The following is a 17,568-nucleotide window of genomic DNA, read 5'->3' on the forward strand; positions in this document are numbered from 1 at the left end:
AAGTGCATCCAAATTAATGTGTTTTGACTAATACTGAGATTAATGAAAGACTACCCTGTCTCCTGCCTAAGGCTTATTTTCTAGACCCACTTCACTATGACTACTAAGAGTACATCTAAAATTAGAGATTGATCAACTTACACTCCTATTACGAAGATACTTAAATCACATTAGATAAAAGCCTGTGTGACCTAACCTAATACATCATATGCAGTACACGAACACTTTCAGAGAAGAATCAATTCAATGTATGTTAGACATTAACATCTATTTGAATAAAATGTGTGTTTAAATGTCTCACTGTTAAGAAAAAATAGAAAATAACCAGTCAGACTTCATATCAATTAGACAACTTTTACTAAATGAGAAAACTACATTTAAAATGTGCTTTAAAACAAAATGGAATTAGAAAAAAAGACATATGCATTTGAAAGAACTTTGCACTGTGCCGAAAATCAAATCTCTTGCAGTAATACAATATGCCAATTCATAAAATGTAAGTTAACAGAATTTTCAATTTAACATTTTCAAAGACGATATTAAGGTCAAGAATTTCACATCTATGGTAGCACATATAGAAGGGCATTATAAATATGATGTCCATCCCTATGAAGCTTACAAATTTGACAATGCTCAATAAAAGCTTTTAGAATCACATCCAAAAGTGTCACATCCAAAGAATCACAAATCTGTGTCCTGTAAGTTCTCCTTCTAAAATCTTTATGTTGACTTTTCTACTCCTTGTCATTTGTTAATACCAACCCTTAAAAAAAAAGAGAGAACTGGAAAAGAAATGCTGCAATAAACCCTTGATCATGTACAGAAATTATTGCTACTATAGTTCACTACAAAGCATGTCTATACAATATTATATGAACTTTGATCATGAAAAATCAGAATAAAAATCTTTAGTGACATAAGCCTTACGATCGTATACAACATTCACATGGCAATATTAGACAGTTAAGCACCCAATACCATAGTTGACAAAATGTCCCACTGACCAGCATTCATTTAAATACATCCTTCGTACAGAGGGAGGAAAAAAGAGATAGTGTCAGCTTTCCAAGGCTTGTCAAAAAAGGATTCTCATGTTCTGTGGATCTAAAAACAAACAACAACAACAACAAAAAAACCCAAAAAACAAAACCAATGTAGGTGAGGGTGTTACCAGGAAGTTAAGCATGCCAAAAGGTGTTTCGTGCGAATGAAAACCTAAAGCCAAGGTACCACATAATCACATTACCAACTAGTTGGGTAATACTATATGAGCCTTATCTTAAAGTTAAATGAAATGCTACTGCACAATGGAGCATCAATAAGTTAAAAATTAGAGTGCACAAATCCAAATCAGTGGCAATTTCTGTATAAAGCAAAATATTCACTATCAGCTGTAAAGTTTGCCCAGTCAAACTCGTTGATTAAATCACTAGATTGGACAGTTTGCCTATTTTTAAAAAATATCAATCTCTAAAATTCCTTTTCATTGTAATGAGGCATAAGTTTTTAGTAAGATCAAATAGGTACATAAGTAAATAAGCAAGGAAAAAATAATAGTGAATGTCTTTAAAGCTCTTCTCACATTTCACTTTTAAAAATGTATAGGGAAAAAATTTTAAGATATTTGCCATTATTCTAGCAAAAACAAAGAAACAAAACAAAACAAGCCCAAAATAATTAAACAACCAAGCAACACTAAAACCACATTACACAGATGGATCATCATGCTTTCATCTGGTTTAACTATCACATCTAGTTTAACTGGGATGCTTTTCAACTTTAAAAACTGTGATATATGAAGGTGTAACTTTAATGGGTAATTTTGAATTTGGATTTAACTTTGTTGAATATTATAACAGAGTATACTTATTACAATACAGTGTAGCACATCTTTCTATTAGAAAAAAATTTAAGATCCTTTACCCGTCTCCTTAAGTTAAAGGTGTGACATCATAAAGGGTGTCAAATGGCTGGATGGTTTTACAGTGCACACTTATATATTATGAAGTATGTCCTTAACAAATCTGATGGTTTCTTTACAGAGTTCCTTTCTTCACCTTTTCTTCGGTGGATTAGCTGTTCGAGGTGGAGTGACAGGACGTCCTGAATTCAGTCCACCATATTGGTACTTAGCTTTCTTTTCAGATGGTTTCAATATCTTAAAGTAAACAATTTATTAACAATGTTATTCTTTCAAGTGCAGTAAGTTTAAGAAAATTGTTACAATAGTGGGTTTTTCTTTCAATAAGTGACATAAATTGTGAAAGTGCAATAAAAATGTAGAAAAAAAAGTAAAGTTCCACAAACATTTCTCATATTTAAAGAGTGTGCAAATGTCTGAATATTGCTATTATTTGTCATTCCATTGATAATTCAGTAACAAAAGCTCGAGTACATGAATCTTATCAATTACCCAATCCTTAGATTTATTTATTTATTTATTTATTTCGGTGAGGAAGATCTGCCAATCCTCCTCTTTTTTTGCTGAGGAAGACTGGCCCTGGGCTAACATCCGTGCCCATCTTCCTCCACTTTATATGGGACTCCGCCACAGCATGGCTTGCCAAGCGGTGCGTCGCTGCACACCTGGGATTGGAACCGGCGAACCCCGGGCTGCCGCAGTGGAGCATGTGCACTTAACCGCTTGTGCCACCGGGCCGGCCCCTCATCCTTAGATTTAAGTAAAATATTTTTCAAATTAGTATATCACTGTGGTGAGGAAAGAACACTAGTTTAAGAGTCAAAGACCTAGGTTCTCATCATAATTCTGCCACTATTTATTCAGAGGGTAATTACAAATTCTTCAGACCTTAATTTTTTATGTGTAAACAGATTTTTTTTTAAAAAAACAGCTTGATTATATATATCAAATATCATAAAGTTCATCCATTTAAAATGTGCAAATCAATGACTTTTAGTATATTTACAGAGTTGTACAACCACTGCTACTATCTAATTCTAGGACATTTTTGTTACCCCAAAAAGAAACCTGTCCCCATAAGCAATCATTCCTCATTTCCACTCTCCACTCCCCTACTCCGTTCAACTCTAAACAACTACTGATCTACTTACTTTCTCTATTGATTTGTCTTTTCTGGCTATTTCATATAAATGAAACCATGCAATATGTGGTCTTTTGTGACTGGCTTTCACTGAGATGTTTTTAAGGTTCATTCACGCTGTAGCATGTATCAGTACTTCATTACTTTTTTTTTTTTTTTGTGAGGAAGATCAGCCCTGAGCTAACATCCATGCTAATCCTCCTCTTTTTTTTGCTGAGGAAGACCGGCTCTGAGCTAACATCTATTGCCAATCCTCCTCGTTTTTTTTCCCCAAAGCTCCAGTAGATAGTTGTATGTCACAGTTGCACATCCTTCTAGTTGCCGTATGTGGGATGCGGCCTCAGCATGGCAGGACAAACGGTGCGTTGGTGCGCGCCCGGGATCCGAACCCAGGCCGCCAGTAGCGGAGCGCACGCACTTAACCGCTAAGCCACGGGGCCGGCCCAGTACTTCATTACTTTTAATTGCCAAACAATATGCCATTTTATGGATATTCCACATTTTGTTTATTCAATCTTTAGTTGATGGACATTTGGGTTGTTTCTACCTTTTGGTTATTATAAATAACGTTCCTACAAATATGCATATACATGTCTTTGAGCACCTGTTTTCAATTCTTTTGGGTGTGTATACCTGGGAGTCAAATTGCTGGGTCGTATAGAAACTCTATTTTTAACTTTTTGAGGAACTGCCAAACTATTTTCCAAGGCGGCTGCACCATTTTACATTCTCACCATCAGTGTATGAGGGTTCCAACTTCTCCACTTCCTCCCCAATACTTGCTACTGTCTGACTTTTTCATTATGTTTATTCTGGTAGGTATAAATAGAGCTTTAACCTACTTTATAGATAGACAATTTCAATATTTATACAAAAAATGTGTAGACAAGATTTATGAAGCATTTCTTGGAACTATTCTGAGCATCACAGTACCTCAGTGAAAAAAACATATTACTCCAAATCCACTATGGCAACTGTTGAAGGATAAGGCCTGGTTACTATCATTTACCATTCAATTGTACTAGTGGATAGAAACAGTATATAATACAATAAAGGGAAAGAGGGATGGGAAAGCCCCTCTATATTTAAAATGTGTGTGCATGTTAGGGACATAAAAATAACCTTTGCAAAAACAAAGTATTAAAGTTGTTTTAGTCCGTGAACAAGAATGATTTTAAGCAGCACACTAAAGCTAGAGTTGGTCTCTTTTTAAAATGTAAATGTTTCTATATTCATAAATGGGTACTTTTAAGATTATTTGGAAAGTTTTTCCTTAGGTAAATATTCTACATAATTTTCATCTAAGTTTATAATATAATTCTTTCTCTTCAATGTGTATCCCACCCATTCATCTTGCCAAAGAAAACAAAATCTAAATTATTCATTGAATTCACATTCTTTTAGCAGGTAAGCCACTATCAAGGAGTCCAGGAATTTAACACGTTAAAAGTCTGCATCAAGAATGACTGACCAAACTTAGGTTCCCTAAGACTCTACTTAATTTGATATATACCAAAAAGGCTGGAAACTTTGTGAATGAAAATAGAAATCTCTAATGAGTCTATGAGTGATTATCACTTCTGAATAAAACCAATTTTCTACACTTGCGCAGGGAAAGAACACAAATCTAAAAGAAAAATTCGGGCCGGCCCCGTGGCTTGGTGGTTAAGTGAGCGTGCTCCACTGCTGGCGACCCGGGTTCGGATCCCGGGCTCGCACCGACGCGCTGCTTCTCCGGCCATGCTGAGGCCGCGTCCCACATACAGCAACTAGAAGGATGTGCAGCTATGACACACAACTATCTACTGGGGCTTTGGGGGGAAAAAATAAATAAATAAAATCTTTAAAAAAAAATAAAAAAATAAAAAAATAAAAGAAAAATTCTTCTGACAATAGTTTTAATTAGATTTCTAATTGTTATAAATTTATATTTATCTCATACCTGAAATGAACACATCAAAGTTTCATCCACACTCATCATTCCACCAGCATTATCAAACTCGCCACAGTAATTTGGGGCTGAAAATAGGGTTACCAATTGTCGTTTAGCAAAAAATTCATAGCCATCTTCCACCACCTGTCAAAATAAATGTCAAAAGAAAAAACACACTTATTTATAGGTAATTCTCAACCATCTATACTAACTGAAATTAATGTGACAAAGACCTGAAAAAAAAAAACCTTGTTTTGGAAGCTTGAACTCTTAAACTTGCCTTAGAATATTAAAATTGGTGTGCCTTTCCTATAATGGCAAGGATTTAGCTTAAATGAAATAAAAATAAATTTGTGATTATTAAAAAGTTTAAAAATCATACCATTTCCAAGGCTTTCTATATGCTAATAGGTAGAGTGTCTACAGGGAGCTGGGACACCAATTACTTCTTAAGATGATGGCATTACAATTGAACTACAGAATCCTTAATTCAACGAACAATAACCAGACAATGAAAGATTATTTCAAGAACATTTTTCTTGCTCTACTTTCTAATTTTCTATTAGTATTATGTAGCTACACGGTGAAAATTTTACTAAGTTGAGTTTAATATACACAGATCATGCTCCTAATAAAAATTAGCTGCCTATAAATTTTTATATGTATAATTATTTTTCTTAATGATTTAACATGATTTCTAGAATCTGTTGTCAATTCCTGAGTGATTTAAACAATTTATGTTTCTCAGCTTTACAAATTTGAGAGGTAGGCAATGACATGTAAACATTTTATATTTATCTACAGTAGGCAAGAATACTTTTCAAATCTTTTAGGTATCTTTTGATTAAGCAAAATTATCCTACAATACTTGCTCATAAGAAAGCACCTCCAAAATAACTTACACTTTTCAAAAATCATTCCTACCTTAGTATGAGGTACATGCTCCTGTTACAATTACCTCATGGTAGAATTTAGATATTAACCTTTTCTGTTAACACTTTGGCTACTTTATCTACTCCAGCCCAGCACAGTGCTTGGCACTCAGTACGTACTTTTAGTTCTTAGTTAAATCATCTATTTTTGAAAAGACCAGTGAATGGAGATCTACAGCTTATACTTAATAAGTATTGCTTTAACCAACAAAGAAGTAACAAAGAATCTTTAAAAATATTATATTTATAAATTTCAAATACTTTTAGTATTTTAAAAGTGGCCAAAAAAGATTTTTAAAAATGCCTTTCAATATGTTTCATACCAGTTATGTTTTAGAGATCGTGAGGACTTAATACACTAAATTGTTAAAACAAGCTTTTGTTAATTAAATTTTATTCAACAAACACTAAATGCATGCTACAATATGTTGCTAAGTTTACAAGGCAATGGATAGTCCAAGGTCAGTAAATTGCAATCCCCTCCTTAAAGGATGTACATACAATCCCAGTGGTGGAGGAGGACATTAAAAAAACAAATAAACCTAAATTGTATATGTATTTTTGCAATGAAAATTCAAATACACACAAAAGTAGACAAAGAAGAGTTCAATAAAATTCCATTTACTCACCACCCTGATTCAATTACCAGGATTTCGCTACATTTATTTCATTTATCCCCCCTTTTCTCTGTTGATGTATTTTAAAGCAAATCCTAGACATGTCATCCTACCTCTACATACTTGAGTATGCATTTCTGAAAAACATGGACATCCTTCTTACATAACAATAATGGTACGTACCATCACAGCCAAAACAATTAACAATGACTCCTTGATATCTAATACCCAGTCTATATTGAATTTCCCCAGTTGTCTCAAAAATGTCTTTTTACAGCATGGTTTGCTCTTATCAAAATCCACACAATTCATTTGATTATTATCTATAGCAGGTAAACATCATATTAATATGGGATCAAATATTTCTAGAAGGCTTCAGACAAGCACTGAAAAATATGTTAGTATACTGCAAAAATATATTCTTTTGAAACATTTCCCCTTAGAGGGTGAGAAAGGGTTAACAAATCATTAGATTGTTAATTGTGAGATCAAGGTACAGGCTTTACCTCTCCTACTGCTTTCCTTGTATAATTAGCTTTCTTGGATCTCAGTTTCCTCAAAAATAAAAGAAGTGAACTTGTGTGAAGTTGATAAATATTAAAACATCCAGAAGTTTTATACTTCATACCTGATGAGCTCGACAAATCAAGTCTAAATCATGACGATTCAGAAATTTACTGACTACATCAGCTCCAAAAGTGAAGGAAACACCACGATCATTTTCTCCCCAGCCTTGCACATCCTTATCTGGGTCAGACCACAGCAAATCACAGAGCAAACCTTTAAAGAATAAAAAAAGAGCAATGAAAAAAAAAAGTTTATAAAATAAAGTATAACTATATCACATTTATTCTCCTGCCCTCTTACCCTTTAAAAAACAGTAACAATCACTTGCCTCCTAGTATCCCAGCTCACTGAACTTAGCTACTTTTTATTAAAGCAACCATACAAATATAATTTTGCCTGGCTGCTTAAGGTAGTACTTTCCAACCCTTTCCACATATAGGAAATAGCTAAGAACACAATATATGGAAAACACTGTTGATCTTTTTTTTTTTTTATATAATTTTATTTATTTATTTATTTTGCCCCCAAAGCCCCAGTAGATAGTTGTATGTCATAGCTGCACATCCTTCTAGCCACTGCATGTGGGACGCGGCCCCAGCACGGCGGGAGAAGCGGTGCATTGGTGCGCGCCCGGGATCTGAACCCGGGCTGCCAACAGCTGAGCGCGCGCACCCAACCGCTAAGCCACGGGGCCGGCCCACTGTTGATCTTTTGTACACAGTTTCTCCATATGGATACCCAATTGATCCAGCAGCATCTCGTGAACAGTTCATCCTTTCCTTACAGAGCTACCTATACTGTCTGTTTCTGGGTGCTACAGTCTATTTCATTAATCTATTTTATTTATTCCTAGCCAATAACACACCAGAGCTTTTAAATAAATCTTTATATTTGGCAGGACTAGTATCCCCACTTAATATTTTTCTTCAAGATTGTCTTGGTGACTTTCAATCCTTTGTTCTTCCACATATAAACTTCTGAATCAGTTTATCTAATTTTGTGAACTCAATTGAGATTTCATTGGAATTGCATTTGATCTATAGATGAAATTGAGGGAAGAAAACCTTTTCTACGAAGGCCTAGAGGATTTAAGTAAAACACGAAGGAATAAAATCAGATCATTGGCTTCGGTAATGTTTTGGTCTTAACAAATGAGGTCAGAGCTAAAAATATTCATCTGGCTATCTTCATCATACTAATAGTAGTGTAAAAATTAGGAGGGACTCAGACCACCTTGGGAATGTAAGGTTAAGACCAGTAAATAAACTCTGAGGAATTAATAAGCAAGCCAAGGAGGGGGAATAAATAAAAAATATTGAGAAGGAATGGTCAAAACAAAAGGAAAAGATTAGACTAGCAGAGATCTGAAAGAGGTAAACATTATCTAGAAGTAGGAAATGATTAAGTTTCAAGTGTAATGAACAAGTGGAGTAGGATGAAAACCAAAAAATGTGCCACGTAGAATTAGATCATCAGACCTTAATGAAAGCAGTTTCTTTTTTTCCTTCCCCAAAGCCCCAGTACATGGTTGTATATTCTAGTCATAAGTTCTTCTACATGAACCACTGCTACAGCATGGCAACTGACAGATGGGTGGTGTGGCTCCGTGACTGGGAAACAAACCTGGGCCGCCGAAGCGGTGAGAGTGGCCAAACTTTAACCACTAGGCCATCAGGGCTGGCTCGAAAACAGTATCCTGATGGTTGAGGGGAAGAGAGTGGGTAACACTCAAATTGTAGTGAGATTAAGAGGGGGTAGATGTTGAGATGACGATATTAAGTACTTTTCTAAGAACCATGGTGCTAAGGGAAGGAGAAATTAGTGCTAAGGAAAGGTTTTTTTTTTGATAACCCACAAACGTCAATAATACAGGTTATCAGGAAAGGAAATCTTCCTTTTGAGTCCTAGTATAGCTTGTCTTGATAGGGGGAATTATCTAAAACACCTTGCAGAATTGGTGGCAATGTACTCTCAATTTCTCACAAGTTCTCAAGTAACTATCCCAGTGCACACAAAATCCACTGGGATAGCTAGTCTCAATTTACAAACTCTTTCTGATTTCTAAAGAATCACAAGCTGATTTTTTAAAAAAACACACACACACATCCCCAGTGCTCTATAACGTTCATACTTTCCAGTCTGTTTCCACAGGTGAAGCAGTGAGCAGGATAGTAATCTATAATTTTAATGTGACAATAAAACTAGAATGTAGCTGCTTTCAGAATTATTTGGGAAATATGACAGTCTAGATGCATACAAAATCAAATAATGGTAGCAACAACAATCTGGCATCCTTCAACTTTAATGGAATCAAGATAAGAATCTCCAAGTCAAAGTTCACTGTTTTCTAATTCAATTCCTACTGAACAAGTATCACAATCATTAGACTATTGTTTCAAAAAATGTGTTATATATTTATAAATTAGATTTTTAAAGATTATAGAGAATGTCAAAACTTAAAATGACCATTTTCAGCATCTCAGAAACTTCCCACTAGAACATGCTGAAGAGAGAAACCTAATGTGTCATCCTTGAAATTGATTATGTCTGAACTATACCATTAACAGAAACTCTGAAGATGTAATGTCTTGAAATATATATTTATATTGTACCTTAAATACTAGTTTCTATTAGATTTAGTTAAATATATTCTATAATTACAATCAAAATCTGGTAAAATACATGTTTTCCTTTTATAATCAACACAAGTAAGTTGTGCTACTTATACAAGTAAGTTATGAGGCAACTTACTACAATACGCAGTATGTCAGTGGCTTACTGACAACAGAGGATCTACACAACTGTTTATAAGGGTTGATGTTTAATCATGAGTAGCATTTTGAGTGATATTATCAGGCTTTCAGTGCACTGTGCACAACAATCCAATCACACTTGAAAACAAGCAACCAACTGCATGTTCTTAGTCCAATTTAAAGCTTTAGCCATGTTTTGTTCAGGCACTGGTTCATGAATATTTTTTAATGTTTATCTCTCCATAGAATTTGGATCTTAAGCGTGGGAAATGAATTTATTAACCACCCAGCCGAACCCTATTTGATGAATAATCAATTCCTCTTTACAAAATTGCAAATAAATAATCCTCTTATCCGTAAGCTTTTTTCTTTATATATATGATGTTTCTAATATATAATAGGATTTCTAGATCCTATGGCACTGTAGATAAGCCTCATTCTGAAGATATTCAAGTCTGTTGAGAACTGATGATACAATACATAAAGAGTGGGTCTTATTACACAAATAACAATGGGACAATTAATCCAATAATGTAAGATTGTTTTTAAAAAAAGTCTGGCGGAAACTGAGGGACAAGGCAGTTGTGCTTATGTTAATATTTTTAATAGTATAACAGTGTGATATAATAAAAATATATTTGGTCTTTGTTCCCATTCCTGGCACAGAGCTCCTAAAACCCCTGGAATTTCCTGAATGATAGTGTCTTGTTATTCATAAGGAGCCCCTTTCCATCACACCTGAGTTTATGTTAATGAAGTGACCCAGGGGCCCCTAGGCAGCTTCAGAATGGGGACCAGTCAACAGAAAGACCAAACGTGATTAGACAGTTGGAACTTTCAGTCCTCCCACCCTGTCCCTGCCACCTCTGGGAGGGGAAGGGGGGACTGGAAATTAAGTTTTATAAAAACCCTTGAACAATTGGATTTGGGGAGCTTCCAGGTTGGTGAACACAATGATGCCAAAGGGTGTGAAAGCTGTTCACCAACCAGCACTCCCCCCCATACCTTGCCCTCTGCATTTCTTCCATTTGGCTGTTCCTGAATTGTATTCTTCATAATAAACTGGTAAATGTAATAAAGCACCTGAAGAGGTGGTTGTGGAAACCCCCTTGTAAGTAGGTTGTAGTAGGTCAGGCAGAAGTGTGGGTCTCCTGGGGACCCCACCTGAAGCTGGCATCTGAAGTGAGGGCAGTCTTGTGGAATGAAGTCCTTTACCTGTGGGGCCTTGGCTAACTCCAGGAGTTAGTGTCAGAACGGAACTGAATTGTTGAATACCCACTTTGTGTTGGAGAATTGGTGGTGGTGTGGAAAAACCACACACATTTGGTGACAGAAGTGGTGTCAGAAAATGCCACACAGAAAGGTATTGATGTTTAAGAAGAGGTGAACTGAGGAAACAGAACAACTGCATTAAATTCATAGGTCTTCATGGCATTTTATGATATGAATGCCATGATTAGTACACACCTTAGTATATACACTGGTACTCAAATATGAATAATTACCATTTAAAAGCCAATAGAGGGCCGGCCCCATGGCTTAGTGGTTAAGTGCGCATGCTCCGCTACTGGTGGCCCGGGGTTCGGATCCTGGGCGCACACCGACGCACCACTTCTCCGGCCATGCTGAGGCCGTGTCCCACATACAGCAACTAGAAGGATGTGCAACTATAACATACAACTATCTACTGAGGCTTTGGGGAAAAAAAGAGGAGGATTGGCAATAGATGTTAGCTCAGAGCCAGTCTTCCTCAGCAAAAAGAGGAGGATTAGCATGGATGTTAGCTCAGGGCTGATCTTCCTCACAAAAAAAAAAGAAAAAAAAAAACCCAATAGAAAAGTTAGGTTAAGTGGCAACTGTGCCTAGTATTTATTTATAAAACTATATTAGGCTCATTTGTTAATCAACACAGCAATTTATCCTCAACTGGAACTTATCTGCTTTGTTTTGACTTGCTTCACTTATCTAAGATTATTCTGAATGTCTGAATAGTCAGTTTTCATAATTTTTTCACATAAAATTTTCACAATTTTCATAAAATTCACCACACATCTATAGAGCCTTCCATCTCAAAGAGCCTTAAAATTTAGTTTTAAAAATCTGAAATATAAATGATGCAGAAAATAATAAGAAACTACTAGATAATTTAGAAGAAGGTAACTGTATCCTTGGCGAAGAAAGAAAAATTATTTTAATTAAAAAACTTTTGTCTAGGGGCCGGCCCCATTATTAGCGGTTAGGTGCACGCGTTCCACTACTGGCGGCCCAAGTTCGGATCCTGGGTGTGCACGGACGCACCACCTGTCCGGCCATGCTGAGGTGGCGTCCCACATACAGCAACTAAGAAGGATGTGCAACTATGACATACAACTATCTGCTGGGGCTTTGGGGAGAAAAAGGGAAAAAAAGGAGGAGGATTGGAAATAGATGTTAGCTCAGGGCCAGTCTTCCTCAGCAAAACGAGGAGGATTGGCATGGATGTTAGCTCAGGGCTGATCTTCCTCACAAAAAAAACTTTTGACTAATTTTTAACAAGTCTTTGAAGGATATAACCAATGCTGATATGAATGAGGGAATTTTGAAAGACAGGAAGATAACGGGAATCAACAGCAAGATCTTCTGTGATAACTAAGTTTGATAGAACTATATTTAAAAGTTATTTACTTTGGGGAATAATTAGTGGAAAGTGGAAGTATTTTATATTACTGCAAGTAATCTGTAGTTAGCTTACTGACTACAAAAAAAGCTCTATTCTTTATTACATAAACCAATCCTACTTCCACTAAATATAATTAAATTCAAATATGCCAACATTTTACATATAACAATTAATTAAACTTGTCTGTATACTTAACCTGTATCAGGGACATCAGTGGGTCTCATAATTCTTCGAATCTGCTCCATAGATTGCAGGTCTGGTGACAGTCCTATAAATAAAAAGATGACTCATAGTACTGACATCTAAAAATTTGTCACTCAAACAAAGTATTTCATCAAAGTAGATTCACTATGTGAAATTAAAGATATTTAAAGTGTTCCTTTTAATGTTATCTTTAATATACTGAGTTATTAAATAGAATCCCACTTTGACATAACAGAACATTATGATTAGGTCTTCCCCTTTTTCCCCTACCAGAAATTGAAATGCAATTTGAATTGAAAATTGAAATTCAATTTCCCCTACCGGAAATGAAATTCTCTTTCATTTCAAAAGATTTCTTAAGGAAAGAAATCCTACTACTTTTCTTTGCAAACATTCCTGCCCTTCACAGATACATACTCAATTCTAATCCTTCCTACCACTCCTGCCACTTCTTACCACCTAATCTTAAACATGTTTATTTCCAAGTTAAAGTGCCTCACTGTCCCAGAAGACCTTCATACATCCCACTCCAACATTCTCATTATCTTCATAAAAGGGTAACTGTTGATCAGAAGGATAAACAAGAAAAAGTATATGAAAATACTTTGTAACCTTTAAAGTAGTAGATAAATATAAGCTACTATTTTTCTTTGGTAGACAATCCAAGTATCATCACAAAGAACAAAGCTAAATATTCATATTCCATACTATTACATTTCTATTCTTAGCTATACTGATGTGCAAGAGCTACAATTTCTTAAATGTTTAGTATCCACTGTTAAATATGTTTCAATTAATCTAGTGAATTATGTTCTATCAGAGAATAAATCATTTATTACCTCAGGCCTAGACAAGGCTATCTTTTTAGCATTTTCCACTTTTAATTCTTCCCACTTATTAACGAAAAACTAATTATCTTATAGTATTTTCATTAAATTACGTCCCTGAACAAAAACCCAAGATGGTTATTAAACCATTCAACAAACTCCTTTGCTCAGTGTTCATATCTCTATCATCTGATCCCATCATTCCCCAACATGTACTTGACATTCTAGTTGGGCCAGTACTCACACATTCCTTGAACTAGACAACACAAAAAAGACTGTCTCAAGTCCCTTTCACCTCTCCAAACTCTATGTATCCTCCAAACTCCACGCCTTCATAAACATTCACCTAACAATTCTTTCCCTTTCCTGACTTCTCTTAATAATTACTGTCTCTATAAGTAACATAATTAAATTCCATTCATTACTCAATATGTTTTGAAATATACATTTTATCAATAGGTTTTTAAATTCCTCAAGATAGCCAAATCATAAACTGTCTATATATTTTCATGGCATCTAGCCAAGTGCAAGACACATATTTAGTTCTTCAAATCAACTTTCATATATTCAAGCTTACTTAACAAGTTATACAGAATAACATCATTCTACCAAAAAATTATTTTTTAGGACTAAAGCAGACCTATTACATAAAACCTAGAACCCTTGGTATATGGAAATATTAAGCTCAATTATCTTTGGATGCTGATGAAAGGTGTTGAATATAGGCAGGAAAATCATCACGATCTCATTTTTACTGATAGGATATCATTCTCTCAAAACTGAGGCAAAGGGAACACGTTTTTTCAAATAAGACTCTGGTTATCCTCCTCATATGTGAAATTCCTTAAAGATAAGTACCAGATTTCCATTTTCATTATGTATAAATAATCATAAATTTCTAGTTATTAAAAGAGATTTTAGCCATGTTTAAAAACACTTTTAATCACTTCAGTGTTCACACAAGCACTGCTTTGTTTTCCCATAGCATCTTAATTATTCTGGGTCTTTTCTAAATACAGTCATGAGTTGCTTAATGACAGGGATATGTTCTGAGAAATTTGTCAGGTGATTTCACCATTGGGCGAACATAGTACGGTGTATTTACACAAACCTAGATGGTATAGTCTACTACACACCTAGGCTATATGGTACTAATCTTATGGGACCACCACTGTATATGAGGTCCATCGTTGACCAAAACGTCATTATGCAGCACATGACTGTAATGGAAGAACAATAAGAAAAACCCATAAGGTAAATTTACTAGTCTACCTCCATGACAACAGAAGATCTTCTCATCCACAATGGCAGCTATTGGCAGACAGTTGAAACAATCGGTGAAGGTCTTCCACAATTTAATATTAAACCTTCGTTTGCCTATAAAAAGAATAAGCAAATAGAGTAAATACATCTAAAACTGTTCTCATTAGTTATCTCACAGCCACAGGATTATGAATGATTTCAATTCTCTTCTGTTCATCTAGCACTTTGTTTTTTCTGTAAGTGTTACTCGTATACTTTTAAAAAGGTAATAACTATAATAAATATTCAGCACTTTCAGTAAAGTTACAAAGACTTCAAAGACTGCCCTAGGTGCTTTATGAAACAAATACATCAAACACTCTTGTCTTTTAATATCACTGTAACATAGCAACTTTGACACAGTCTAATAGACTATTAGTTTATTTTTTCCATTCAACATGTACAATGGAAATAAGTAAGAAGAGTGAAAGCGGTGCCTCTGGAGACTGTCCATCTCAACTCTAATGCGTCGAGTAACAGAGCATAAACTTACTGCCAAGAAAGGAGAATTCCCAAGTGCTTAATTGGTACTCACTTTTGAGTGAATTATCACTTGGCACTGTAGCAAGTATAAATAGAGACACAAAGGCTATAATTTTCCTGAAGTCTAGCATAAAGAGCTACAACAAAGACAATCTCAAGTGTATGTTCACCTTTTTAGAGCTACTCAATTTTTCTGAATTTGGCAATAAATTGCAACAACTAACCCAAGGGAGGGATGAAAGATGTAAGCACTAATTTCCTATGTTTTTATGCTGTAACCTGCCTCTCAATGAATAAGTATAACTCAAAGCAGTTTTTACAAGCTGCTCTCACATATATTATTTCATTTGATATCACTTCTATCCTCGAGGATATTCAAGCCCATATTTTATCCTTTAAGAATAGACCTCTGTTTCTGATGTAGCTTGAGAAATGTGGTTATGGTTTGATGTACTACACCTACTTCCTGTCTACTGCTTTGATTTAAACAACTGGAACCATACACTACACTTCAGAAATAAAAATGCAATATAAAATCAAATACAGAATGATTCCCATTAGAACATAAGCTCCAGGAGAATAGAAAGCATCTGTTTTGTACACTGCTTTATTCCCAGTGTTTAGAATAGTGCCTTGCGTATCACATTTCCTCAAACATTTGTCAAATAAACGATTATATGAATCAAGGAGGTAAGATTCTGAATAAGGTCTCTACCAAATTTAAGGATGGAAAAAAGCAGAAGTAGATTCTAATGGAGAACTCAGCACTAAAAAAGAAATTCAATTTGCAAATCATTGTAACTGGTTCTAAATTGTAATTAACTAAACATACGTTCACTCTCATACCCTAACAAAAGCAAAAGACCAAATTCAAATGTAATAGGGTAATTTTGTAATAACACTTGGAAAGACTACTATACAACAGCAAATCAGTGATTTCTTCCTGATAAAAGAGTACAATAAAATAAGGATACCCCAGAGTATTCAGTATCCTTCTCTCTCTAGGTTTATAAGCACAGATTAAAATTCTAATAATAAACGTCAACTTTTAAATAATTTCATAGAATTTCTCAATATTTTTTGTGACACGGCCAATTAAGAGTTTCTGTCATAGCACAAGAATGCTGAGAGCTAAAACCTTAATGGACACTAGAAAACCAGAGGCTACTGTCTAGTGTAGGTAGCTCTGCTTTACTTGGACATTTTACCCTGTAAACTAATTACAACAAGGGCTTTCAGCTGACTATGCTGCAGTCAACCTGAAACAACATGACCAAGGAGGTCCAAAGGAAGCAATTTAATTAGTAACATGAAGTTTCCCAGTTTGAGGTTCCTTTTCCATGAAAGGCTCCCTTCTTGGGCTTATGCTTGATAGATCATATTCTAAAAACTCTGAATTGAAGGAACTCTTTTGAAATGGAAAATTATTAGGGAATTTTCCACTACTATTAATTAAATTAATAAAAATAAGTTTTTATTTTTACTTACATTCATCATAGAATCCATAAATGCGATTGATGCTAGCACACTCATGGTTTCCTCTTAAGAGAAAGAAGTTCTCTGGATATTTGATTTTATAAGCCAATAGCAAACAAATGGTTTCCAAAGACTGCTTTCCTCTGTCCACATAATCTCCTAAGAAAAGATAGTTGGCTTCTGGTGGGAAACCTCCATATTCAAATAATCGCAGTAAATCTGTATACTGTCCATGAATATCTCCTAAAAATAGAACAAGTCAGTTTTAGAAAATTTGGTTACCCTGGTTAAGTAGTTTCTATGAAATGATTCTCAACATTTACTACACCCTTGTGTAATCCTCTCCCCTTGAATGCAGGCTGTAGCTAGTGACTTGCTTCTAACAAAGAGGATACAGCAAAAGTGAGATAGGCTGTCATCCTGAGATTAGGTTACTTTTGTCTTGCTTGCACTCTCTTTTGCCCTCTCTCATGCTTAATGATGAAGCCAGCTGCCTTATGGAGAGGCACACATGGCAAAGAACTAATGAGGCCTCTGGTCAACAGCTCATTAGGAACTGAGGCCCTCAGTCCACTGGCCCATAAGGAACTGAATCCTTTCACAGTTGAGCCTTGAGATGACTGCAGCCCCAGATAACACCTTGATCGCAGCCTTGTGAGAGATCCAGAACCAGTGGACCCAGCTAAGCTGTGCCTAAATTCCTGACCCACAGAAACTGCAAGATGATAAATTAACGTTTTAAGCCACAAAGTT

General features: G+C 35.3%; 1 protein-coding gene across 2 annotated transcripts in view; it reads right to left on the bottom strand.

Moving 5' to 3' along the window:
* Positions 1-340: 340 nt before the first annotated feature.
* The window catches only part of PPP1CB (protein phosphatase 1 catalytic subunit beta), a 40,185-nt gene continuing 22,957 nt past the window's right edge, over positions 341-17,568 (bottom strand). The window contains exons 4-9 of one of the 2 annotated variants that reach the window (XM_004418188.3): positions 16,828-17,058; positions 14,827-14,931; positions 12,720-12,791; positions 7,173-7,324; positions 5,005-5,139; positions 341-2,158 (exon numbers count right to left, since the gene is read on the bottom strand). In XM_004418188.3, the coding sequence (XP_004418245.1) occupies positions 2,054-2,158; positions 5,005-5,139; positions 7,173-7,324; positions 12,720-12,791; positions 14,827-14,931; positions 16,828-17,058 (800 nt within the window). In that variant the 3' untranslated portion in view covers positions 341-2,053. Of the gene's footprint in view, positions 2,159-2,490; positions 2,671-5,004; positions 5,140-7,172; positions 7,325-12,719; positions 12,792-14,826; positions 14,932-16,827; positions 17,059-17,568 lie in introns of those variants that run through there. The other variant, XM_087436971.1, reaches the window with a different exon arrangement.

This window comes from Ceratotherium simum, chromosome 11, assembly GCF_057802395.1.
Source record: "Ceratotherium simum simum isolate JZ-2026a chromosome 11, ASM5780239v1, whole genome shotgun sequence".
NCBI classification, from domain to species: domain Eukaryota; kingdom Metazoa; phylum Chordata; class Mammalia; order Perissodactyla; family Rhinocerotidae; genus Ceratotherium; species Ceratotherium simum.